Raw genomic sequence first — 27,927 nt, 5'->3', positions numbered from 1 at the left:
TTTCTGAGAAAGCCATGCTGGCTTGTACAGTGTTTTTGTGCAATCTTCCTGCTTAACTATACTGAAAAATCCAGCAGTATCTGACCACATCTTGAAGCAGGTTGGTGCATCCAGACCCAGTTATTTTCTGACACTTTTTTGACAGTCTTACATTATGAAAAGAACTGCAGTACAATTAGCACACATGAAAGGACAATGAGACATTAAAAACCTTTATTTTATAATTTTATAAAGCAACAAGGACAGAGTTGATTCCATATATCTGATAATTCCTACTGCAAAAAAAACCCATGTCCTGCCATATAGAAAACTAGCCTGTGCACATTGTGCTTAAACCACAAAGTCTGTACAATTTTACAAAGGATTCACTGCCCTTCAAAGAGCATCCTGTAAACAGTTTATTGCATATTTGTGTAAATCCTGTATGTAACGGAAGTAAAAACAAAAGGAACACACAACTAGGAGGATGAAAAACTTGCATGCAGTGAATCACTAAGAATGGCACAGGAAATGACCATGTGATGATGTTTGTGCTTGTGCCACTGTCTCCTTAAACACAATGCAAACTTGTCTGCACAGTGATGCAAAGTTGCAAGATCCAAGACCACAAAGGAATAATCCTTGTTTCTTGAAATGACTATGTCGTGGCTTTCCTATAACTTCTCTTCTGGCTTTTTTTTCCAATTTACTTTGTCTCCTGAAATTTCTTATCATACACCCTTTGTTATATAATTAAGAGGCCTAATTCAGACATGGTATTTCTTAAGCAAGGAGAACAAGCGGTCTCCAGTGACAGCCACCATCCATAATTCACAAAAGCCACTGAAGAAGTGGTCAAATCCAAAGCAAAAAAATGGTTGGCTGCATCATACAAGCATTACCAAATAGTTGTCAAATTTACAAAGATTGACAAGTGTAACAAATCAATAGCGTGCCAAGAATGAAAATACCACGTTCAGGTGACAGCCTCATACAAGGTGAATCTGTCCCATCATACATGGTGATTCCTGCTCATAGTCAGTGCAGCTTGTCAACAGCTGCCTCTGATCTTTTAAGGGAAGCCCTGTCATTTTCCACCTGTTTCAACCTGATGAACATTACTGGAGAATTTTAGGTTTCTCTCTGATAATCAAAGACTGTGAAGGAGCCACCCCGAACCTTCATACACACAATAAGTCACATTTAAATTTTATCCCAATGGGCCTAGAAAGATACCTATACCCTAAAGAGGGTTGCACGAGGAAGCCACTGAATGAGCAAGTCCAGTATTCTTACTGCATGAGGGTAATGGCCACAAGAGTTAAGGCACTAACAAATCAACAAAGTGGTACAATCCAAAACTCTGCACACACTGCTTCAAATCCAAGTGGCCATCAACTGCAAAAATAAGGGGAGTTAATATATTGCTTGGATATATACATAGTTGTTGGGAAAATGTCCTATAATGTCCTCTTTTGTTATCACAGCAAGGGTGAGCATTTCCAGATTCCATCTATGTTCTGTCTACAGCTCTCCAGCTATTTAACCCAGCAGCAACCAATGTTCTGTGCACGGAATGGACCTGCTTTCTCCTGGACAGAACTAGATAGGGGTGGGAGGAATGAAAAAGTAGTGAATGCCAAAAGGATGAGAGGATATGCTCTGCTGGAAACTTTCTGGAAGAAAATTATTTGATCCTGTCAACCAGAAAATGTTACCATTTGTGCCCATCTTAATGAAAACATATTAAGTTACATGTCAATTCCATCAATAATATTAAATTTTCACTTTGAAATTCTGTATTCGTAAGACATTCACAGCTTCCTCTTCATAGTCTATATATACTTCCGGCCAAATTCTTGGCTCCAAGAATTGCATGCAGGATTTCTGAGATCTGTATCTTCAGACAGACACAGCTCTCTCTCTCTCTCACACATGAATTCAGGGAATTGGAGCAAAATAGTGCCTGGAAGCTATATTGGGAAGAATATTTTGCCTCAAAATATTTTAACCGATTCTTAAAAATAAAGACCCTTTATAGTTGGGACCTGGGGATTTACTTCTAAAAATAAGAACTATTTTAGCTCTGTATGGAAGTTTGAAATGAGGCATGTGATATATAATGAAAAAAGATGAACATTGGGAAGGGGTCTGAAATCATATGATCACAACAGTTCTAACAGAGAGGTTGATATTATAATGTATATGCTAAGAAATTTAATGTCAGAACGTGTTCATAGCTTTAAAAATACTAAAATACACCTTTTATTGTTTCTGTCCATTTTGCAATATGGGAAGGAAAAGGAATTTCGAGATGTCAGGGCATCTGGTTTTGCTGCATGAGAACTGAGGCTCGGAAAGATTTTAGACAGGATTGTGAACTGCTTATAAACTGAATTTTGGTCAAGATTAGCTACTCTGCTAAAATATCATCCAGTGACATTTCAACATCTATGAAAAAAACTGACCTCTTGAGCTGATTCTTAGGCAGGCATCTTAACATGACTTATAATAATAAATCATTTATAGATTCACTTTCTATCAGCTATACAGAAACAGCCAAACACAGAAAAGCTGCTCATAAGCAAGAATTAAGTGTGAGAATGGCATTTTGCGAGAGATGGCGTAACTCACATAACTCACTTTCTTCCTGAGCTTCTAAGTGGTCACGCAAATGGAAGTCCCATCAGTCTGCTTAGAGAGGGACCGACTCAGAATATCTAAAGGGATGCATGTGAGTTTCACAGAACTGCTCTGGCAACACAATAACAATTTCCAGATATCTATGGAAATTCTTCAAGAACATGTCCTTAGGCAGAATTTTAGGAACAGAAATTTAAATAACAGTTGCCATCTAGTAAGGTTTAAGAGACAGCTAGCACTGTTTAGAAAATTGGCTGGGCAGAAGAAAAATGTAGAACAAGTACCGTAGTCATTATGAATATCTGATTCATATAATATAATTTAAAGTACAAAAACATTCAACTCACTCTCTTGATCAAGAGGCTGCAAAAAGAAAACAAGCAAACAAACAAACGTTTGTGGTAAATCAGAGACGTATTTTTCCAAATAACATACATTGTATTTCAAACAATACAAGTCTGAAAGGAAACAGTTCAAATTTCTCAAGAAAATAAACTGCATATACAGTACATACAAAAAAACCCATAGTGTTACATGTAAAAGAGTAACAGAATCAAGATTTGGTGGAAAAATGTAGATCAAGGGACACAGTCAAAATGGCTACAATATTTGTGCAATCAACTCAAACTGCTTGTAGTTGTGCTCGAAGAACAAAACATTCAAACGTACAGATGGATACCATCCCACCAGAAACGCCTGGGGCCGACCTCATAAGAGGCAAATGAGAAGAGGACAAGCACCGTTTGCATCTTCTGCAGCTCCCTCTGCTTTCATGGAGCTTCACCAACATTCCTGGAGAAGTCTCATCCCCAAGAGATTTTAAACAGACAACAACAAAATCACTGTTGGATTTATCCCTCAATACAGAACCCAAAACATTCTGATATTGTTTCAACAAGGGGGAAAAAATAATCAGCACACCAACCAATCTGGAGAATACAAGCAAACAGGAAATTATGTTGTAAAGCTACTTTAAAAAAAAAAGGCTCACTTTTTTTCTTTTTAAGGAAAGGAAAATGGATTCTTGTTTTTCTGCAAAATTCCAGGCAACAAAATTGTGAATCCATAATGAATTTCTCTGAAAAGAAGAGGGGAAATCAGAAGTACACATTCTATTCTGCATTAAGTATCATCATGGATCACTGTGGAAAGTAAACTTATTAAGTTTTGATTCAGTCCAATCATTGGACGTCTGCTCTAGTGCCATCTCTAAAGTATTTATCCTCTGGAATGCAATTGATTATAAAGGGGTTTTAAGGACCACTTCTTTGAAAACATAAATCTTTTTTAAAAAGCACACACATAGACACACAGTTCCCAAAGTTCCACTTTTCTACTTAAAGATGGCAACTCCTAAGCACAGCAGATCAAGGAAATGTGGTTTTGGTTATCAGCTCGGCTTAATTGTGCTTTGCCCTGCCGCCTTTCAGGTAGCTTTTCCACCGCTTGATGAACTCTTTAAACACGGGGGCCTCATCTATGGTGCCCAGCAGCTGGAGCTGATTGATGTGGGTGGTGTGATAATCCCACCGGGCTAAATTGGGAGCTGTGCCCAGCATGAAGTGGCGAAGGTCGTAGATTGTTCCTGAGCCCGTGTCATAGAAGGGGAGCATGGCCTTTAGGGAGTCCATGCCCTGGTCATAGAGCAGCTTTGCTTCTTTGCCCAGCTTCTCGCCAGCTGTTTCTTTTAAATCATATAGGCCAATTAGAGAGTACATGAATCCGTTTAAAACGAAGGAGCTGGGCGAGGTTGGGTACTCCTCGTACCAGTCATATTTGCCCATGAAGACAGCCCTCACGCCATGTTGCTCTGACAGGAGCTTGTAAGGGGCTGTTGCTCGCAGAGCCGAACCGAGGAAAGTATGGTCCTTTGTCAACAGGTAAGCCCTAATCAAGGTGGAGATTGCCTGTCCTTGTGCCATGGCAGAGTACCAACCTGGATCCAAAGACTTAAACCCTTCCCCTAGCTTCCGGGTTACCATGATTGGCCAGCCACCCTTTTCATCTTGGTTCCTCACCAGCCAATCACTGGCAGCAAAAAATGCTGCCATGTGGGCAGTGGTTGAGATAGTGATGTTATCTATGAAGCCCTTTCCCTTCACAGTCAGCCTCACCACCCTTTTGGGCATAATTTTGGTCTGTTTGACCACTTTTGTGTTAGAGAGTCCGACACCCTTTCTTAAATCAGTGACAAGATCTCGTGTGATTGTGCTCCAACTGGTCCTGGCTCCGATTCCATAGAAAATCTCTTTGTCCTTAAAAGCAATCAACTGAGAATTTGAGATGTAGTGCACTGTAAACAGCTGGTTCTTTTCGGTTGTCTCAAGGACCACTGAAACGCTCCCATTCGTTAATAATTTAAGGTCAAAGGAAATGACAAAGTCCTTTGTGTTCCCCAGCTGGAGAGACGCTCCCTCGGAGTTTTCTGAAGGGAAACAAAGGAAGAAATACAGAGATGGTCAGGAAGCAAAGTGAGAGGGTTTTTTTCCTGTGTACTGACGGACTGACCCACAAGTTCCCTTAATTAGCTCTTCAGCCAAGATGCATGTTTCAGCAAATTCCCAAAGAACTTCAATCAGTAGGGTGAAATAAACATATCAGCTTGAATCCCTTCATTATTTACACATTAAAAACATGAAGGCCAGGCAAAAAGTTTGTGCTTTATAAAGCTAAATCTGGCAGCAATATCCCTATTGGTAAAAATCAATTAGAAATTTCCAACTCACAGCTCAAATGGGTGTCTCTGGCCTTGGATCACACCATCTCCTTTCCCAGCCTCATCAATGCTTGCTGTTCACAATTTTTAGGTTCCACCTGTTCCTCAACTTAACTCCCCAAAGTTCTTCTTTCCTGCCTGCTGGCCCCCCTCCCATAACTCTATCTGATCAGACAGTGCTCCCTCCCTTTACTCTGCCAACCTCAATATTATCAGAAGGGAACATTTCTGGACCTGAGATTCTACAACACTTGGTCATCCCAGGGGTTATGGTGAATGCTGTCCAGGCCACAATGAGATCAAGCATCATGTGACTTCCTCAATATGTCATTAGTTTGGAGTCAGGCATGTACAATGCTAAATCGGAGACATTCAAATTAGAAGATTTTGGCAGTCCCAAGTGTGTTTTTGCATGCACTCATCAATCTCATGACAGTTCAACGATTTGGGAACAGGATGTGCGGATGGGAAGTGACGTCCAGGCACATCGTCTAAAACTGAGTACATTCCTCTTGCCTTCTGGGCCTCCAGAATAAGAATAAGAACCATGGACCAGGAATGCCGAACTTTACCCAAAGGAAAGGCAACTTGCTGTCCACTTGACTCACCAGGAACAACAAACTGCTTGACATTTGTGAATCGGGATTTGTCCAGCAACGTTGTGACCAAACAGCCTTTGGGAACCATCCATTTGCCTGGTGGGCTGCCCTGCTCCCTCTCTTCTGCCGTTTCATACACTTCCACATGGGGAGGCTTCTCCGTCAGGTTTTTGCTGTAATGGCTGAGCCCGTATTGGGCAATCTGGATAGGATAAAAGTAGCCTTGAGGTCCCCACTGCGTGGAAAGCGGCACACCTGAAACATAAGAGAACGTTCTGTGCATTTCTACACCAAACTTCAGGGTGGCTTTTCTTCCTGAAAAGTCCCAGTCTTCCTTCAAACTGGTCATTTTCCTCCTGGAATCTGCCAATGGGGCTGTCTGGGAAGGCTTGGTCTGTTTCCGTGGTTTCAAAACAGGCATATCTCCTGTTTTTGTATGCCCTTGTCTGACTAACAGTTGTGGAGAATGTTAAACCTCACAGGTTGTAGCACCAATTGGTCCAATAAGGGTACTGCTCAATATGGATTTTTAAAGGTTTCAAATAAGCATGCCAAAGTGGAATTTCTTGTATTTAAGCTTTGACAGATATGCAGACTATTTCTATTCAAGTACGCAGATATCAAGCAATACTATCTAAGGGAGTTGGGATGGCTTAACCCAATGTTTCTCAACCTTGATAAGTTTAAGTCAATGTGGACTTCAACTCCCAGAATCCTTCAGAATGACTTGAAGCTCCAAGGTTGAGAAACACTGGCTTAACTCAATTGCAACTTTCCTATGTGATTGCATTAGGGAACAACCTGCCCATGGAAAAGAGGTTGCCCCCTCTCCATTATTGGCTTTGAAACATTGGATTGTGGAGGGCAAAAAACTTTTGCTTGATTTTTTTTATGTTTACTTTTACATCATGGATGTCTTATTGTAAATTTACTGTGTTCTCAAAGGTCACATTTATTTTGTTTCACTGTGGAACAAAAACAATATAATTAACATAAATCTCAACTAGTTCATTAAATTTCCTATTAAAATCCATCATGTTTTTTTTAAAAAAGAACAAAACTCCCTGGAGGTTATTTCTTTTGACTTCCAATACTGAAAGCAACCTCTAGTTTTAAAGTTTTAATACAAGCATTTAATCAAAATTTAGCTATCAATATTTACACCCTCATGGATCTGTAAATATTTTGAACAAAAATAACAAACCTTCAACGCCGCTGATGCACTTCACTCTGTCACGGACTTCCACATTATAGCCCTCAAATGACATAAAAACACCATCCGGATGGTAGGGGGCTCTCTGGGTGTACACTTTGGAGTAACTATGGGAGAACTCAAACCGGTCGTAGCCATCATATTGGGCAGTTTTCCCGTAAACCTCAAAGTACTTCTCCACCCATGAGAAAGGCAGGAAGATCTCATTCCCCTCCCTTCTGCCTTTAATAGTGTGCTCATCATTGATTAGACAGTCAATTTCTTCATATTTCAGCCCTAAGATTTTGTTCCCATGGAAGCCCCCAACAATGGGGGGAGCCTTCTGCTGCTCCTGGGGCGATGCTTCCTCACTCTGCTGCTTAGGTGGTCTGTTCACACACTGGCTGCTCTCTGATGCAGCCACTCGCTTCTCTGATCCATCTGCTTTCACACTGCCGCTCAAGTCATGCGGGAAAGGTGCTATTTTTCCACTGGTGCACCGATTCCACAGCAGGATAGTGATCAAGGAGAAGAAAAGGCAGATGACAATCAAAGTCTTATAGTTCACCCGAGCTGCCAAGCAACGCATATTCATACCATACCTAAAATAAAAATTCAATTCAATTAAAAGTCAGAGTAAAAGAGCAGATTGGGCACATGAAACAATATGCAAACTGAACAGTTCCAAGCCCCAGCTGATTGCTCCAGGGATCCCTCTGGGGGAAAGAGTACGTAGTATTTTGCATCAGCAGCTTCATGTCAGAGAGAACAGTAACACTATTTTAACAATATTCCATACCATTTCTTGCATAGTAGAATCTTGCAGGGATTTGTGAAATCTAAACTACTTTAGAACAATGCATGAAGAATAATATAAAAATAACATACAGTGAAAAAAGGAGGGACAAAAACAAAATGAGGACTAGATCACCTAGTCACATCTTCAAAAGGCACCTACTGGCTTCAGAGATTTCAGTGAGAACACAATCCAGGACCACAAAAAAAGGGTCTGCTTGTGGGCAGAAGGACCTATTTTGCACCCGCTCCATCTCCTTTAGGGTCCCAGGCACATGGGCAGAAAGGGCGTTGGTACTTACCTGATACGCCTCTTCTCATAGTGGGGGGAGGAGTATCCAGAATGGGTTGACCTTATCCTCTCGTGATTGGTTTGAGTCAGATAAGCTCTTTGGGCTCCGCCCCCTGGAAGTCAGCCTGCCCAGTTTTATGACGAAGAGCTCTCTCCGACTCGTTGCATCATTCGCTCCAGACTCTTGATTCAGTTTTTTTGCTTTTATTGTCTTCAACATCAATAATTAAATAACAATATAAACAAAGAACATAACACTTAGTTGTACAAACATAGTCAGGGAGGGACTGGATACTCCTCCCCCCACTATGAGAAGAGGCGTATCAGGTAAGTACCAACGCCCTTTCTCCATAGTGAGGGGGGAGGAGTATCCAGAATGGGACGTACCAAAGCCTGCACGTCCCTAGGGAGGGAGATCCCTGAGGCCCTATGTCCCCCACTCAGGCCTGTTGAGGCACGGGTCCTGCCCTGTGAACCGCCTGCAACACCGTGCGGCCGAACGAGGCCTCTGCCGAGGCAAAGGAGTCCAACTTATAGTTCCTAACAAAGAGAGAGGGGGAAGCCCATGTGGCTGCCCTGCAGATTTCGGCCAGGGATGCTTGTGTGGCCCAGGCCGTGGATGTGGCTGCACTCCGTGTGGAGTGGGCTGTGATATGATTTGGTGTCTGTAACCCCTGCGATTGGTAAGCAGTGGCAATGCAGGTTCGCAGCCACCTGCCGATAGTGGTGTAAGTTACCTTATTACCCAGGGATCCTGGTTGGAAGGAGACAAACAGGGCTTCGGATTTCCTGTTTGGCCTGGTTCTCCTGAGGTAAATCCTCAGAGCCCTCCTAACGTCCAGAGTGTGCCACTTCCTCTCCAATGGGTGAGAAGGGTCTGGACAGAAGTTGGGCAAAATCAGTTCCTGGGCTCGATGGAAGCAGGAGCACACCTTGGGAATGAAGGATGGATCCAGCCGTAACACCACCCTATCTTGGTGGAAGACACAGAGATCCTCCCTGGTGGACAGCGCCTGCAGTTCGGATATCCGCCTGGCGGAAGTGATGGTCACCAGGAAAGCCACCTTCAGGGTCAGGAACTTAAGGGAAACTGTTTGTAATGGCTCAAATGGGGCGCCCGTTAGAGCGTCCAATACCCTGTGTAAATCCCAGGAAGGGTACCTGTGTACCGTAGGTGGTCTGAGATTGGAGGCCCCCTTAAGGAATTGCCTGACCATGGGGTGGTGTGTCAGGCTCTGATTTCTGCCACACAGGAGAACTGATGAGATGGCTGAGACCTGTCTCCTAATTGTGTTAGGAGCTAACCCTCTATCCAGGCCCGCCTGGAGGAAGTCCAGAACCTGAGGCACCGTAGCCTGGATGGGGTTGAACCCCCGGGAGTTGCACCAAGAGTCAAAGGCCCGCCACGTGGAGCCATAGATGCGCTCTGTGGAGGGCCTGCGGGCGGCCTGGATAGTCCTTATCACCCTGGGGGAGAAGTGGTCTTTCCTCAGGATGCTCCGCTCCACCGCCAAGCGGTCAACTGGCTGCAGCTTCCGCTCCAAGTTGTCCCCTTGGTCCGGTTGAGCCAGCCGGCTCTGATGAGCCCACCCCTGCTGTATGTTCTGCCCTCAGCGAATGCTGTCTAAATTCATAGGCTATCTGAGGTGCTTCTGCGATCTCTCATAGTCGGGCATCCCATTCTGAGTTTGTGGTGGGTTCTGGCATGGGGACCAGCCTGTCTGACCCTTTTTTTTTTTTTCCCCCCGGCCATAAGGGTGCTATGATTCTATGGCTAGGATTAGCGCAGAGATATTCAGAATGTAAACACAGACGGAGTTTAATGGGCGGCCACTAGAGTGTGTGTAAAGATGGAGTGAGGGGAGCTAAGGCTCACAATAAAGGCCTGCCGCAAAGGTAAATTAATAATAATAACAACAAGAACCACAACCACAATAATAATAATGAACTAGAATAAAATACAAAAGGGGGCATCTTCCCGCCTGATAAAACCAAGAAAGATTAAGGAAACGATTGGTCCCTTGCTGGGAGAAGTGGCCCGAAGGTGACAAGCAGCAGGGGTAAGCCATACCATTTAACTCGTGCTTGGCATCTGTCTTTACCCGAAGGGATAAACAATCCAACCTATCAAGAACCGCATCCCAAATTCAGATTAGGAACCCAAGATGAGATAGGGAAGAAATGGTAGCCTGTCTATCTTAGGCAAGGTCCAATTCCCAGGACCGGGTGGGTTACACCCAGGGGTCTGAAGGAGCTGGCGGACAAAATCTCCAAACAACTGAAACTATATTTATCAGAGATCCTGGAGTACTGGAGAACCACTATAGAATTGCTGATGTGATTCCCCCCCTTCAGAAAGGAAGAAAAACCGTCTCGAGAGCCCAAGGCCAACATGGGTTTGTCAAAAACACATCATACCAGACTGGCCATATTAGATTACGGTGACCACCCTAGTGGACCATAGGAATGCCATTGATATAGTTAACTTGGACTTCAGCAAGTCCTGATAAGGTAGACCATAACCTACTATTAGATAAAGTAGAAGAATGTGGGTTAGACCTAGTCACCCCAGGTGCCTTGGTAACTGGTGCACCCACCTGTACTCCTCAATGGAACTGCCTCTTCATGGAGGGAAGAGTGCAGGGAGTCTCCCAAGGTTCAGTGTTGAGCCCAGTACTCTTCAACATCTTCATCAGTGATTTGAATGAGGGTGTTAGGTGTGTAAGCTAACATTTGGGATAGCAAAATATATGCCATGATAGTAGTACTGTTTCTTTAAGAACTGCTGTTATCTCAAGCAGTCATAAGAAGGAGCCGGAATGACTGTTAGCTCTCTGTTTGTTAACGGCTGATGGGGGGGGGGAGGTCATCAGGTTAGCAGATGACCCCCGGCTGGCCGGAATAGCCAACACTTCAGAATACAGGCTAAAGCTACAGAAGGATCTTGATACCCTTGAACATTGGGCACTACCTAGGGAAAATGGGGTTCAAGGAAGTAAGGTTCTACCTTTAGGCAATGAAGGTGAAGTGCACAGGTACAGGATACCTTGCTCCACAGTAGTAACTGTGAAGGGGATCTTGGGAGTCCTAGTGGACAACCCCTTTAATGTGAGTCAGCAGTGTGCAACAGCTGCCAGAAGAGCAACACAGTTTTTGGCATCATAAACAGAGGAATAGAATCAAGCTCCCATGAAGTGTTAATCCCACTTTTTGAGGTCTTGGGAGGCCACACTTGGAATTCTGCGCTCAGTTTGGTCCCCATGATGTAGAAGAGATGTGGAGACTCTTAAGGAGAGTGTAGAGAAGGCAACAGGGGATCAGGGTACTGGAGACTAAAGCCTATGAAGAACGGTTGCAGGAACTGGGTAGGTCTAGTCTACTGGAAGGAAGGACTAGGGGAGACGTGATAGCAGTGTTCCAATATCTCTGGGGTTGCCACAGAGAAGAGGCTGCCTGACTATCCTCTAAGGCACTTGAGTGCAGAACAAGAAGCAATGGGTGGAAACTAAACAAGGAGAGAAGCAACTTAGAGCTGAGGAGAAATTTCATGACAGTTAGAACAATTAATCAGTGGAACAGCCTGCCTCCAGACATTGTGAGAGCCCCAACAGTTTTTAAGAAGCTGTTGGGTGGCAATGACAATAGCAATAGCAGTTAGATTTATATACCGCTTCATAGGGCTTTCAGCCCTCTCTAGGTGGTTTACAGAGTCAGCCTAATCAAACATAGGAAGCCATTTGTCTGAGATGGTATAGGATATCCTGCCTGGGCAGGGGATTGAGCTAGAAAGCCTGCAGGTTCCTTCCCATTCTGCTATTGTATTGCATAGTATTGTATTGTATTGCATTAGCCGTTTGCCTAGTCACCCCCACCCTTGGAAGGTCTTCAGTAACCTGCTTGGGGGCTCCATTGGGAGCTGCACTTTAGCAGCTGGGCTGAATATTCTTCCCCCCCCCCCTGCGTTTTTCCAGGCTGCAGGGGGCTGCCGGCTTGGGATTAACAAAACAAAACACAGTTTTTGCTACTGGGGCCAGTAGGCCTCTCGCCTCTCCCGTTCTGTCTCCTAATTAAAGGAGAGTTTTCTTAAGGGGGAATCAAGAACTAACCACGACAACACAGCTTGCTACTGATGCCCATCAGTCTCTTGCCCCCCCCTCTGTCTCCTAATTAAAGGAGAGCTTTCTTAAGGGGGAATCAAGAATTAGTCATGGCAAACACAACTTGCTACTGATGCCCATCAGTCTCTTGCCCCTCCCGCTCTGTCTCCTAATTAAAGGAGAGCTTTCTTAAGGGGGAATCAAGAATTAGTCATGGCAAACACAACTTGCTACGGATGCCGGTCAGCCTCTCGCCCCTCCCGCTCTGTCTCCTAATTAAAGGAGAATGTTCTTATGGAGGAAGCCTTCTCCTGTTACTTGGCAGCCAGAAAGGTAGGGGGGGTGGTTCTTCCTGCAAGCCTTGTGGCAGCTGCCTTTGTGATTCAACAAGGAAGTAGGCTTGGGGGGGGTTGATCCACCACCTGCCTCTTTAACTCCTTGATAGGCCTCCTTTTGGCCCTTTGCTGCCTCCCTCGCTCTTGGCTAATGCCTCTGCGATCGTCTCTCACCTTTGTAGGTCTCCTCAAGTGGTGGTTGTTGTCCTGCCGGCCTCCTGAGCTGCTGGGGGCCGCCATCTTGGACCACGTGGCTTCAAGATGGCCCCCGGCTCCAAATTCAAAAGGCTCCTCTTTGCTGGAGCACATGGAAATGGCTTTTGCCTTTGCAGGCTTGCCATGCGGCTGCCGCTCATCTCCCGCAGCTGTTTTAGAGCCTTTCCGGCTCTCACCTTGTCCACTGGTGATAGCTGCCAGCACAGGTTTTCCTTTTTAAAAAACCCTCGTGGCTGAGGGGAGCGGAGGAGCGCTTCTGCTCCTGAGAAGCCTCTCATCAAGGGCTGCCTCTAGGAGGCATGTGTGCCCGGTTCTCCTGCTTGCCCAGCAAGGGTCCTCACAGAGTGACTCCACCTCACTCAATGGCCAGGGCAGCGTGCCGCCCCAGAGGGCTTGTGGCAATCCGGTCGTTGCAGGAGGAGGCTGTGTGCGATGAAGGGAGGCAGGATTCGCCGGGTCCAAGTTTATTTTCTTTAATCCTTTGTAAATTACTGGAGGTCTGGAGAGGTGCAACCTTTCCCTTGATTGGGGTGAGTCAAATCTCCAGCTCTTACAAGCCTCAGCTGTTAGGGCTGCCTGCTAGAGGCTTTTGCCCGACCTCCTGGTTAGGGCTGCCTGCTAGAGGCTTTGCCCTTCCTTCTGCTGCCCGGCCAAGCTCCTCACTGAGAGTCTTCGGATGTCCTCAGTGTCCAGGGCAGCCTGCCGCCCCAGGGGGCTAGTGGCAGTCCCAATCCTGCAGGAGGAGTGAAGCAGGGAGGCAAAACTCGACGGGTCCAAATGAATTTTCCTTTAGATCCTAGTAAATTCCTGGAGCTCTCGAATGAGCAACTTCTCACGATCGATTTGAGTCAGAAAACTGGGCAGGCTCACTTCCAGGGGGCGGAGCCCAAAGAGCTTATCTGACTCAAACCAATCACGAGAGGATAGGTCAACCCATTCTGGATACTCCTCCCCCCTCACTATGGAGAATGTTAGTCACCTAAAAGTGAAATTATTAGTATGCAAATAATTTCCATTGGTGCAAACAACAGGTATTTTTGACAGCAGGGAATCACTAGGGACTCTAATGATAGGATGATCCCATATCTGAGGGAGTGATTTTGAAATGGCTCGAGAGATGCCTCAGAATTTCTGCTGTATAATAAGTGCTTCTCTTGCTGTTCTTGTGCAGAGCGCTGGAGGTAAACTACACTTTAGAACAGGGGTCTCCAACCTTGGTAACTTTAAGACTTGTGGACTTCAACTCCCAGAATTCCTCAGTCAGCTGGCTGAGGAACTCTGGAAGTTCGCCCACAAGTCCTAAAGTTGCCAAGGTTGGAGACCTCTTTAGCAAGTCGACATATCCCTGTTAAAATGCCAGGTTTTGAAATGTAAAAACATTAGACCAAGGTAAATCACTTAAGAAATTTTTCCACCTTTAATATCATATATAAGCTGGTGGGACTTTTTAGGTGTTATTCCCCCCCACCCCCAAAGATTGGTTTGTTTTTCAATTCAATTGTACAGCTTAAGTTATATTAAAGATGGAATTCTGAAGTAATTGGTCTGATCCTTTTTATATCACAATAACCTGGCATTTTAACAGGGATATATAGACTTTATCCACAGAGAGTGTAGATAAACTGTAGACTTTATTCAGGGAGTTTCTCTGGTGACAAAAACAGGGAGGAGAAACTCATGACAAACACACACAGAACTAGAGCAGTTCTTTATTCTCCTTTTTCTATTCCCTTTCTACACTGGCTGCAAGCTTTCAACATTAGCCACAAGTGGGAGCAAATCACTAATTTTTAACAGAATTTTTAAAGCAGCTCACAATTATTTTCTCTATTCATTTTTACATCATTTTTCCTCCCCCTTTCCCCCTCAATTTTTTGGCCTACTCTTGCATACCTCCTTTCCCCTTTTCCCCCTGAGTGGTTTGGAACACAAATAAAAAAAGAAGAGAAGCCTGGACTTACTTTTTCCCATTCCTTTCAAGGAAGGAAAAGTAACTTCATTACAGCTAATGTCTGTAAATCCTGTTTTTTTTCCAAATTGAGTAATTTTTATAGATTTCTTTTTAAATTTTTTATTTTCAAACAATTATTTACAATTTTTAAAATTATTTTTAAATAAGTAAACAATATTTATAATAAGTGACTGAAAATAATTCGGATTGAAAAACAGATTTAATTTGCAAAAAAACAACATTTTTAATTTTTGAAACGTTTAAAAAGGTTTTTTTTTCATTTTTAAACAAAAATATATTTTAATTTTTTTAAGAGAACCAAAGGCTACAATATTAATTTGAACATTAGCCACAAGAGGGAGCAAAACACTAACCATTCTTCAATTTACTGGGACCATTAATGGACAACAACAAAGTTATAGAGAAAGTATTTTGCAAAGTCTGTGCTGTGTTTGTATTCCTGCCCAGGGAGAATTCAAATGATACCTGCATCCAATGTAATTAATTGTACTGCTAAAAGAGAAATTACAGAGTCTAGCATCCCTGAACACAAAGAAGTCCCAGTAAAGGCAGAAGTTTGTATCCAAACTTAACATAGCAATAAGGAAACTACCAGGGAAAACGAACCTCAAGAGTAAAACTGTTAGTAAGAAAAAAAAAATGATAAAACTGTTCCCACAACCCCTGGAACTGCACAATTATTTCCAAAATCAGTAGAATTAAAAAACCCTCTCCCTTCACTCTTTCCGACTAAATTATACTCACTTGCTTATAATAAGATGGATGAAATACTCCTTTTAAATAGAGGCAATTCTGATTTTTACAACTCAGCAGCTCTCCGCTTCACTGAAACCTGGCTAAATGAGCCAATTGATGATAGCAGTCTGCATATCCCAGGGTTTCAGATACAAAGAGCAGACACAATTGCAGAAAAATTAGGGTAAAAAGAACGGATAAAACTATACAAAAGAAATTATGTGATGTGGACTTAGAGACATTAATTATTAATTGCAAACCATACTATTGTCCATGTGAGTTCTCCTCATTTATCCTAATTGCTATGTCTGTTTCTCCACAAGCTTGTGTAAACAATGCATTACGAACTCTATCTGACTAGATTATGTGAGCTGAAGTTAAATACAGATTCACTTTCAATTATTTTAGGGGATTTAAGCAAAGCAAACTTAAGGAAAGAGCTACCAAATATTTTCAGCATGTCAATTGTCTCACTAGGAGCAAGAATACTTTAGACCATTGCTACACAACATTAAAAGATGCTTATCAGTCTTTATCATGAAAAGCTCTGGGACATTCTGATCATTACATGATTCATCTTGTACCTACTTACAGTCAAAGACTTTAAACCATGAAACCAACAATTGAATCAGTGAGGACTGTAGCTAAAGCTACAGGCTTGCCTTGATTGCACTGATGTTCTCCATAGTGAGGGGGGAGGAGTATCCAGAATGGGTTGACCTTGTCCTCTCATGATTGGATGAGTCAGATAAGCTCTTTGGGCAACGCCCCCTGGCCAGCAGGACCTCCCATATTTGACTCATCCCACTCAATGGAAAGGATGCACCACTCTGGACCTCGAGTAATTTACAAAGGACTAAGGAAAATAAACTTGGACCCGGTGAATCCTGCCTCCCTACATCGCACACAGCCTCCTCCTGCAAGGACTGGACTGCCACAAGCCCCCTGGGGCAGCACGCTGCCCTGGCCACTGAGTGAGACGGAGTCACTCAGGGAGGACCCTTGCCGAGCAGGCAGGAGGAGAGAGCATATATGCTTCCTAGAGGCAGCCCTTGATGCAGAGGCTTCTCAGGAGCAGATGCGCTCCTCTGCTCCCCTCAGGGGTTGAGCCACGAGGGTTGTTAAAATGCCCTGGAAAGCCTGCGCTAGCAGCTATCACCAGTGGACAAGGTGAGAGCCGGAAAGGCTCAGAAAGAGCTGCGCGAGGCAGGGGGAGGCGAGCTGCAGCCGCATGGCAAGCCTGCAAAGGCAAAAGCCATTTCCATGTGCTCCAGCAAAGAGGAGCCTTTTGAATTTGGAGCCGGAGGCCATCTTGAAACCACGTGGTCCAAGATGGCGGCCCCCAGCAGCTCAGAGGAGGCAGGCAGGAGCCCAGCTCTCGGCCCTCCAACAACAACCACAACCGGAGGCTCTGTGGCGCTCTCGAAAGATGAGAAACCATCGCAGAGGCATTAGCCAAGGGCCGGGGACACAGCAAAGGGCCAAAAGGAGACTTATTAAGGAGGTTAGAGGCAGGCGGTGGATACCCCCCCCAAGCCTACCTCCTAGATGAATCACAGAGGCAGCTGCCACAAGACTGCAGGAAGAACCCTCCCCCCCCAACCTGAGAACTCCCCCCCCCAGGGGAGGATCACCTTCGGCTTCGGTGCTTCAGAAATCTTGCCTAAAAGCCCGTTCTGTCCCTTTCTAACTGCCTAGTAATAGGAGAAGGCTTCCCCCTTAAGGACACTCTCCTTTAAGTAGGAGAAAGAGAGTTGGGGGCGAGAAGGCCCTCAGAAAGAGGCTCCAGCAAGAGCTGTGTTTTTTGTGGCTAATTCTTGCTTCCCCCTTAAGAGCATTCTCCTTTGAGTAGGAGAAGGAGGGGGGAGGGGCGAGAAGACCCTGAGAAGTAGGCTGGCCTCTTAGCAAAAGCTGTTTTTTGTGCCTAAGTTCTGAGGGCAGGGCTAAGGCAATTGCCCTGCAGAGCCATTTGGAAAGAAGGGGGAGGAGGGGCCCCATGTGGCCCAAGCCGGCAGCCCCCGGCAGCCTGGAAAACACAGAGGGGGGAGGAATAATCAGCCTGGCTGCTAAAGACTGCAGCTCCCAGGGGGAGACAGAAGAACCTCCAATCAGGTTAGAGATTACCCCCCTCCCCCAAGGCCTTCCAAGGGTGGGGGTGACTAGGCAAAGAGCAAATGCAATGCAGTGCAATGCTATGCAATACAATAGCAGAGGGGGAAGGGACCTTGCAGGTCTTCTAGGCCAACCCCCCTGCCTGGGCAGGAGACCCTATACCTTTTCAGACAAATAGCTATCCAACAGCTGCTTAAAAAGCTTCCATTGTTGGGGCATCACAACGTCTGGAGGCAGGTTGTTCCACTGATTAATTGTTCTAACTGTCAGGAAATTCCTCCTCAGTTCTAAGTTGCTTCTCTCCTTGATTAGTTTTCACCCATTGCTTCTAGTTCTGCACTCAGGTGCCTTGGAGGATAATCAGGCTGCCTTTTCCCTGTGGCAACCCCTGAGATATTGGAACACTGCTATCACGTCTCCCCTAGTCCTTCCTTTCAGTAAACTAGACCTACCCAATTCCTGCAACCGTTCTTCATAGGCTTTAGCCTCCAGTCCCGATCCCCTCTGTTGCTCTTCTCTGCACTCTCCCTAGAGCCTCCACATCCTTTCTACATCATGGTGACCAAACTGAATGCAGAATTCCAATTGTGGCCTTTCCAAGGCCTTATAAAGTGGGAGGAACACTTCACGGGAGCTTGATTCTATTCCTCTGTTTATGCAGCCAAAAACTGTGTTGGGTTCTGGCAGCTGTTGCACACTGCTGGCTCATATTAAAGGGTTGTCCACTAAGACTCCAAGATCCCCTTCACAGTTACTACTGTGGAGCAAGGTATTCTGTACCTGTGCACTTCACCTTCGTTGCCTAAAGGTAGAACCTTACTTCATTGAATCTCATTTTCCTAGGCAGTGCCCAAGGTTCAAGTGTATCAAGATCCTTCTGTATCTTTAGCCTGTATTCTGAAGTATTGGCTATTCCTGCCAGCTTGGGGTCATCTGCAAACCTGATGAGTGTCCCGTCCCCCGTCCCCCCCATCAGCATTTAACAAACAGAGAGCTAACCGGCATACTGGCTCCTTCTTATGACTGCTTGAGATAACAGCAGTTCTTAAAGAAACAGTACTACTATCATGGCATATATTTTGCTAACCCAACTGTTAGCTTACACACCTAACACCCTCATTCAAATCACTGATGTTGAAGAGTACTGAGCTCAACACAGAGCCTTGGGGCACTCACTGCATTCTTCCCTCCATGAAGAGGCAGTTCCATTGAGGAGTACAGGTGTGTGCGGTTGGTCAACCAGTTACCAAGCCATCTGATGTGACTATGTCTAACCCAAATTCTACTACTTTATCTAGTAGTAGGTTATGGTCTACCTTATCAGGACTTGCTGAAGTCCAAGTTAACTATATCAATGGCATTCCTATGGTCCACTAGGGTTGTCACCGTATCTAAGTAGGCAATATGGCTAGTCTGGTATGATCTGTTTTTGACAAACCCATGTTGGCTTTGGGCTCTTGAGCTGTTTTTCTCTCTTTCTGAAGGGGGGAATCACATCAGCAATTCTATAGTGGTTCTCCGGTACTCCAGGATCTCTGATAGATATAGTTTCAGTTGTTTGGAGATCTCGTCCGCCAGTTCCTTCAGATCCCTGGGGTGTAACCCACCCGGTCCTGGGAATTGGACTTTGCCTAAGATAGACAGGCTACCATTTCTTCCCTATCTCATCTTGGGTCCCTAATCTGAATTTGGGGCGCTGTTCTTGATAGGTTGGATTGTTTATCCCTTCGGGTAAAGACAGTTGCCAAGCACGAGTTAAATAGTTCTGCTTTACCCCTGCTACTTGTCAGCTTCGGGCCACTTTCTCCCAGCAAGGGACCTATCGTTTCCTTAATCTTTCTTGGTTTTATCAGGTGGGAAGATGCCCCCTTTTGTATTTTATTTTATTATTATTATTGTTGTGGTGGTTCTTGTTATTATTATTATTTTACCTTTGTGGCAGGCCTTTATTGTGAGCTTAGCTTCCCTCACTTCATCTTTACACGCACTCTAGTGGCCGCCCATTAAACTCCGTCTGTGTTTACATTCAGAATATCTCTGCGCTAATCCTAGCCATAGAATCATAGCACCCTTATGGTCGGGGGAAAAAAGGGTCAGACAGGCTGGTCCCCATGCCAGAACCCACCACAAACTCAGAATGGGATGTCCGACTATGAGAGATCGCAGAAGTACCTCAGATAGCCTATGAATTTAGACAACATTCGCTGAGGGCAGAACATATAGCAGGGGTGGAGAACATCTGAGCCGACTGGCTCAGCTGGACCAAGGGGACAATTTGGAGCGGAAGCTGCAGCCAACAATCTTCAAGGAGCTGGCGGAGTGCTTCGGACGCCCGGAGGCCGACTTATTCGCCACGCCCCTCAACACTCAGCTCCCGAGGTTCTTCTCCAGGTACCAGACATGGGGGGGCAGAAGGGGCAGACGATCTACGAAGCCCCTGGCCCAGGGGTTGTCGGTATGCCTTCTGTCCTTACCCCTGATCCCCAGGTTCATATGGGAAACCCTTCGGGAGGGGGCGGGAGGGGTTCTGTTGGCGCCTCACTGGCCCCGGAGGCTGTGGTTGCAGATCTCCAGTTGCTTTCAGCGAAGAGGCCATGGAGAATCCCCCAGGAGGGGATATCCCTTAACCAGGGGTCGCTGGAGCACCCAGACCGTCAATGGCTCCAGCTGACCACTTAGCTCTTGGAACGGAGCATCCTGGGGAAAGACCCTTTCCCCCCAGGGTGATGCAGACTATCCAGACTGCCCGCACACCCTCCACAGAGCGTATCTATGGCTCCATGTGGCGGGCCTCTGCCTCATGGTGTAATTCCCTGGGGCACAATCCTAGTCAGGCCTCAGTGCCTTAGATTCTGGACCTCCTCCAGGCAGGCCGGGACAGAGGGTTAGCTTCTAACACAATTAGGAGACAGATTTCAGCCATCTCGCCAGTTCTCCTGCGTGGCAGGAACCAGAGCTTGACTCACCATCCTATGGTCAGGCAATTCCTCAAGGGGGCTTCCAACCCCAAACCGCACACAGCGTTCAGGTACCATTCCTGGGACTTACACAGGGTAGGGGACGCTCCAATAGGCACTCCATCTGAGCCTTTACGAACAGTTTCCCTTAAGTTCCTGATTCTCACGGTGGCCTTTCTGGTGGCCATCTCTTCCGCCAGGCAGATATACGAACTGCAAGCTCTGTCCACCAGGGAGGATCTCTGCTTCTTCCACCAAGACAGAGTGGGGTTACGTCCTTCATCCCCAGGGTGGACCCCTGCTTCCACCAAACCCAGGAACTGATTTGCCCAACTTCTGTCCAGGCTCTTCCCACCCGTTGGGAAAGAAGTGGCACACTTCTCAGGGCTTACAGACACCAATCATATCACAGCTCACTCCACGCGGAGCGCAGCCATGTCCAGGGCCTGGGCCACGCAGACAGCCCTGGCCGGAATCTACAGGGCAGCCACGTGGGCTTCCCCCTCTCCCTTTGCTAGGAACTATAAACTGGACTCTTTTGCCTCAGCAGAAGCCTCTTTGGACGCAGGGCGTTGCAGGCAGTTCACAGGGCGGGGCCCACGCCTCAACTGGCATGAGCGGGGGACATTGCGCCTCATGGGTCTCCCTCCCTAGGGACGTGCAGGCTTTGGTACGTCCCATTCTGGATACTCCTCCCCCCTCACTATGGAGAAAGGGCGTTGGTACTTACCTGATACGCCTCTTCTCATAGTGGGGGGAGGAGTATCCAGTCCCTCCCTGACTATGTTTGTACGACTAAGTTTTATGTTCATTGTTTTATGAAGTTATATAAATATTGATGTTGAAGACGATAAAAGCTAAGAACTGAATTAAGAGTCTGGAGTGAATGGTGCAACGAGTCGGATGGAGCTCTTCGTCAAATATGGGAGGTCCTGCTGGCCAGGGGGCGTTGCCCAAAGAGCTTATCTGACTCATCCAATCATGAGAGGACAAGGTCAACCCATTCTGGATACTCCTCCCCCCACTACGAGAAGAGGCATATCAGGTAAGTACCAACGCCCTTTTTCAAAGATACCTTTGCAGACTTGGATGAAGTCACAGATACTATAACATCATATGTCAGTTTTTGTGAAGTCCTATGTGTGCCAACCAGAAAACTGAGAATATACAGTAACAATAAACCTTGGTTCACAGCAAAACTTAAGCAGCTACGTTGTACCAAAGAGGAAGCCTACAGAAAAGGCGATAGAAGCTGTACAATCAGGCCAGAAACATATTAACAAGGGAGATCAGAGCAGCAAAGAGAAGCTACTCTGAAAAGCTAAGGAATCGGTTCTCAACAAATGAACCAGCAAACATGTGGAAAACTCTTAAAAATATCACCGGTTACAGCAAACCTCCTTCCCAGGCTGAAGGAAATCAACAACTGGCAGATGACCTGAATGTGTTTTCCTGTAGGTCTGAGAGAAAACTACTGCCATCCATTTCCACAATCCCCATCTCAGACACACCAACAACAGCCAAGCCTCCTACAAGTGACCCCACCTCATTAGACCCACCACCTCTGGTGATTACAAAAAATGAGGTGCAAGATCTATTTCACAAACAAAAGCCATGAAAAGCACCAGGCCCAGACAAGATACCTCCTTCTTGATTAAAAGCTTGTGGTGACCAACTGGCCCTCATCTTTACTCATATTTTTAAAAAATCACTAGAGATGTGCTATGTTCCTTCTTGCTTCAAATGCTCTACTATCATCCCAGTGCCTCCATCAAAGAACTGAATGACTTAGAACAGTTGCTCTAACATCTGTAATTATGAAAACCTTTGAAAGGCTAGTGTTGGCTCACCTGAAAACCATCATGGATCCACTGTTAGAACCCTTGCAATTTGCCTACCAAGCAAATAGATCGACAGATGATGTGTTAATATGGTTCTGCACTACATCCTACGACATCTTGAATCTCCAAAGACCTACACAAGGCTCCTCTTTGTAGACTTCAGCTCAGCATTCAATACCAACATTTCAGATATTCTTCTAACTAAACTAAATCAGCTAGCTGTACCTGACCACACTTGTAAATGGATCATAAGCTTCCTAACAGACAGGAAGCAGCAGGTGATGCTGGGCAAAATCACATCAGATACCTGTACATTAGCACAGGAGGTCCTCAGGGCTCTCTCCACTTCACTCTATACACCAATGACTGCATCTCAAAAGATCCCTCTGTTAAAGTACTGAAGTTTGCAGATGATACAACCATGATTGGTCTCATTGGATGCAACAACGAATCAGCATACAGATGGGAAGTTCAACTACTATCCTTGTGGTGCAACAGGAACAATCTTGAACTAAACACACTCAAAACAGTAGAAATGGTAATAGATTTTAGGAGAAACCCTCCTATACTACCACCTCTTACAATACTAGACAACACACAGTATCAACAGTAGAGACCTTCAAGTTTCTAGGTTCTGTCATATCTCAAGAAATTTAAAATGGATACCTAACATCAAAAACGTCATCCAAAAAACAAAACAAAGAATGTTCTTTCTGCGCCAACTCAGAAAGCTCAAACTGCCCACAGAACTGCTGAATCAGTTCTACAGAGGAATTATTGAGTCTGTCATCTGCACCTCTATAACTGTCTGGTTTGGCTCTGCAACCAATGAATGAATGAATGGCATTGTGGGTGATAGGTAACTCACTTCTTAGAGGAACAGAAACAGCAATCTGTAGAGCTGATAATTTAGTGAGGAAGGTAAGCAGGTAAGACCAGATTTGCCAGAGGCTTACTAAAATAACAAGGCCCACTGATCATTCTCTCTTTCTCCTGATACATGTTGGGATGAGCAATACAACCGAGAGCCTGGAAATAATATCAAGGACTGAGCAACAAGGCACCTAAGCAAACCAATATGGTGCCCAGGTGGTCTTCGATACTGCTAACTATAGGTCAACATCCAACGTAAAGGATTGAAAAATAAACTGCTGGCTCAAGGGATGGTGCCACTGAGACAACTTTGGGTTCCTAGACCATAATTTACATTACTTACAAGAAGGGCTTCTGGCAAGAGATAGGCTGCACCCCACAAGGACTGGCTTTAAACAAGAATGTGTTTAAAAACAACTGGCTAATTAAAACCTCATTTATTCAGACATATCATTACTATAGTTTTAAGCATGTTGCAATAGGTCAAAAACTGCAATGGAACTTAAAACAATTGGTAGCTTTATGTGAAGAAGAATTTCATTTTACATGAAATCAGTATTGTATTAATATTGGTACATCAGCACCATAATTCAATATATATGCTATGCTGTGCTGTGAGGCTGAATGGTATTTTGCCGAACTCGGGTCAATTACAAATAAAAACTCTGCAGTTTGACAATGAATTTCAAAAGGACAAAATCAGGCATGGATGAGCATCCACGTGTGGTTTTGTAACAAGTTGGTGCCTTGATTGAATTACTGGGAAGATGGAGCTCCAAAAGTAACATGGGTCCATATGAAGTTGTCATGTGGTTTAGTGGCTCCCTTTTGGACAGAAATTCTTCATTTAAAAATTTTGTTTTCTGTTCTTTTCCATTATTTGCCTATGGTTTGGAAACTAAGAGAAAGACAACAGAAATGGATATTGTGCACTGATGATTAACAATACAGATACTTTCTGTATCAGTATATAAGTATATAAACTGGAAGACTACATAGAAACTGGGTTTATGTGAAGTAGTTTATTTACTTAATTTGTCTTCTATGAACAAAATGACTAAATGTTAATATTTAACTCAATAATACAACATGGATAGTTGACAACTTAATATGCTTTCATGGTGTGGTTTTTTGGGGGTTTTTTTTCAGCTGCAAAAAGAAAAAAGGCTACTGTATATTGATTAGTGATTGCTTCTGAATTCAAAAGAACAAAAATTCTCTAATCCAGACATCTAAATTCAATATAGTTCTCATCCACATGGGCCATAAGATCAAGACTGGTCTTGAATACTTCAGAATACTATTTGTCAGAAATACTCAAAAACCTTTCCTCTCATGGTGCCAAACATACATTATATGGTCAGTGATTTGGGACAACAGGAACTGTAATCCCATAAAATCCAAGATTAAGAAAGAAACATTAACATAGCAGTATTTAAGGAGAGATTCAGCTAAAGACACTCTACCTGATTTTTACTTCTAAATTATTTTGCAAAGAATGGGACTATGATTTACCAAACTTATTATTTTAGCACCCATGAGCCAAGTTCCTGCTAGGATTTATCAAATAGTATTTATTTCAGTTTACAACTAGACTAGAGGAACAGAAGCAAAGGACATGACTTTAAGGTAATATCCAACCTGAAAGTCATTCATTCATCTATGCTGTGAAAGATAGTGAGCCATCAATTTCCATGTTTCATATAGGAAGAATAACATTTGTGTAAGATAGAGATGCCACTGCTCCCTCTTAATTTGCTTCCTATAATAAAGAACATCAAGCTGGCATTTCTGACAATTCCACAGGACAAACATTGTTTATGCTAGGAAAAATATTTGGACAGAATCAGGATTGTAAAATGGAAATATTGTATTGTCAAAGGATCTGATAATAAAAACAGTTCAGGGATAGCTATTTTACTAAAATTCCTGTCAAGCTTTGCATGTTTCTGGGCTATCAGCCAGCTGCTAATCACTATAGGCTTTTGCAATTTACATTCTACAAATAAACACACCGCACTATGGAAGCAGCTGACACAAAATCCTTTCCCCAATAAGTAGCAGACTCAATCCTGTTGTGCGTCTGCACTATTTGCCAAGGCTGCATCATTCACCCAAACCTCAAGAAGCTACTGCAGCCTCAGTTTCCTCTACAGCAGGGGTGTCAAACTGGGGGCCCATGGCCAGACACATCAAGTACAGGCCACGCCCTTCCCAGCTCCGCAAAGGGAAAAACGTCATGTGACACTGGCTATATAGTACCAACAATGTATAGCTTTCCTCCTGAAAATGAGCATAAAAGTGCAGCAGAATATTTCCAACTAGCAGCTCATCTGAAAAATAAGGAAAAATATGGAAGAATGGATGGAAACTTGCTGGGATAGTTTAGCCACTCTATTGTGTGCTACAGGTACATGTAACGTATGTTCCCGCAAATGAAGTTCCAACAGATGTGAGCCATAAAGAACCAGTAAAACCCAGCCACTTCTATGACAGAGTCCATCCACTGTCTAAAGTAGCCTTCACTCCTTCATTAAGAGCTATAAATGATTACAGGGTGGATGAGAGAGTATACACTGGCTCCTCATTAGCAAGAGAAGCCAAGGCCTCCCAGTGGGAAGGAAGAAAGGACACTGTGGCAAGTGGGGAAAACATTCTTTCCTCATCACGAGACACCTGACAATTAACTGTCCCAGGACTACAGATCAAAGGGATGGCGCAGCCATCAAAGCAAGAGTTCCTGGACTGTATTGTTTTTAAGTGTCACACTTACAATCTAGTGAAAGGCACTTTGCTTCAAAAAGCAGGACACAAATCTAGGCACAAAAGCAATAAGCAGCAAGAGATGAAGTAGGCCATGGACAGAGCCAAGACCTGAGGGAGGGCTGCACTGCTCCAGGGACAAAGAGGTGACTCGGTTTCAGGTGCCAATGATGGTGGCCCTTCCATCACAAGGCAGGAAGGTTGCAGGGAGGAAGCAGGCCACATGCAGGGGCCCCCGGCGAAGGCCACCTCAACACAGGGCAGGGGCATTCATCTAAAGCAGTGGTCTCCAACCTTGGCAACTTTAAGACCTATGGACTTCAACTCCCAGAGTTCCTCAGCCAGGAACTCTGGGAGTTGAAATCCACAGGTCTTAAAGTTGCCAAGGTTGGAGACCACTGATTTAAAGGGCATCGTGCGGATCCACGCTACTCACCACCTAAAATTCGGAATTATTGTAATTGGTCCTCAGGCAGCAGCCGCCGTAAGAAGATGAACTTTGGGACGGAGCTTTGCAGGCGTCAACGGGCGGCTCCAGAGCCCAGCAGCTCTTCCCCAGGAGCCCCGCTCTCTTCTGGGGGGACGAGGGCATGGCGGCCAGAGGCGCAGAGCCCGCGAAGCCTTCAGCAGACCTGCTTGCACAGGGGGGAAAGAAGGGCCGCCAGGCAACGTTTTCAATCTCTCGGTTCCCCAGATGACGTTCCCACCAGCCGCTCAACGCGGGTCCGAAGAGCCTCCGTCCCCGCGGGCCTCCTCGCCCTCCCGGGGACTAAGAAGCGGCTGCCGGCAGCCGGGCAGGAACGACCTCGCACCCCGGGAGACGCCCGGCCCGGCCCGGCCCAGCCCAGGCGCCGCTGCCCACAGGCCCTGGAACGGAGGCTCCGAGCGACACCGCCGGCCCTTCCCGCCAGGCTGACCTTGCTCGGAGTGGCTCGGCCGCTCCACGCCGTCGGGGCGGGCTTAAGGGAAGTTCGTCCGCCGGCGCATGACCCGAGAGTGGAACGGGGTCCGGGCGGAGCAGGAGCACGGCCGCCCGCTCGCTAGCTCTCTCCGCATCGAAAGGGCCGCTCCGGGCGCCGCTCCGTCCCGCCGCCCGCGGGAGCCTTTCGGGGTAGGCCCCGGCGGGAGTAGCCGGCGCGGCTCCGTCTCCGTAGCAACGCGGACCTCCCGCCCCCCCCCAGAGACGAGCCACAGCCCCTCCCGCTGGGAGGCAGACGAGAGAGGGAGGGAGGGAGCGCGTCCCGCCCCACTGGCCGCTCTGTCCAGCCTAGCCAGCTGGGCCCTGAGGAAAGCGGCTCCGCCCTCTTCCCGCTGACTTCCCGCGAGAGCACTTCGGTGGGATGGCCTCTGCGGGGCGCCGTCAATTAAAGCCTGCCTCGCCCAATTGCTAGCGCGCCCGTCTCCGCAACCAATGGCAATGCCGTTCCTCTCTTTTGAGCATAGGCCAGAGGGAGCCAATCGCGGTGCAGCACAGGAAGCCGTGGCCAATCGCAGAGCGTTGGGGGCGGAGCCTACTCTCTTCAGCGACAGAACTCGCTGGGCCCGGAGCCTTGTGGGAGTCCATGCGGGCGGCTTCCTTCGAGGTGGTTGTTTCACCGGGGAAACGTCTCCAGCGGGAGGCCTACTTTCCCCGGAGGGTTGTGCCAGGCTGCGGTGCGAAAAGGCTGGGTGACTCGAATAAACCACGGCAGGCAGAGTTCACCCAGGCTTGGGTGACGCTACGAACGAGGACAGGCAGGCAGAGGCGGTGCGGACCTTCTGCCCACACGGCGCCCTACACCAGCATATCCCAACCGTGGCAACTTCAACG

General features: G+C 45.8%; 1 protein-coding gene across 1 annotated transcript; it reads right to left on the bottom strand.

The window, feature by feature from the left end:
- Window positions 1–198: 198 nt before the first annotated feature.
- On the bottom strand, window positions 199–27,410 carry GLCE (glucuronic acid epimerase). Its single transcript, XM_032232584.1, has 5 exons — window positions 27,035–27,410; window positions 26,554–26,749; window positions 7,142–7,731; window positions 5,947–6,192; window positions 199–5,047 (listed from the first exon to the last, which is right to left on the bottom strand). The coding sequence occupies exons 3-5, from the start codon at window positions 7,722–7,724 to the stop codon at window positions 4,023–4,025; spliced, it is 1,854 nt and encodes a 617-aa protein (XP_032088475.1). The 5' UTR covers window positions 7,725–7,731; window positions 26,554–26,749; window positions 27,035–27,410; the 3' UTR covers window positions 199–4,022.
- Between the last annotated feature and the right edge of the window lie 517 nt (window positions 27,411–27,927).

The sequence above is a fragment of the Thamnophis elegans genome, chromosome 16 (genome assembly GCF_009769535.1).
Source record: "Thamnophis elegans isolate rThaEle1 chromosome 16, rThaEle1.pri, whole genome shotgun sequence".
In the NCBI taxonomy this organism is placed as follows: domain Eukaryota; kingdom Metazoa; phylum Chordata; class Lepidosauria; order Squamata; family Colubridae; genus Thamnophis; species Thamnophis elegans.
The sequence above is the reverse complement of the archived record's forward strand: the minus strand, read 5'-3'. Positions and strand labels throughout refer to the sequence as shown.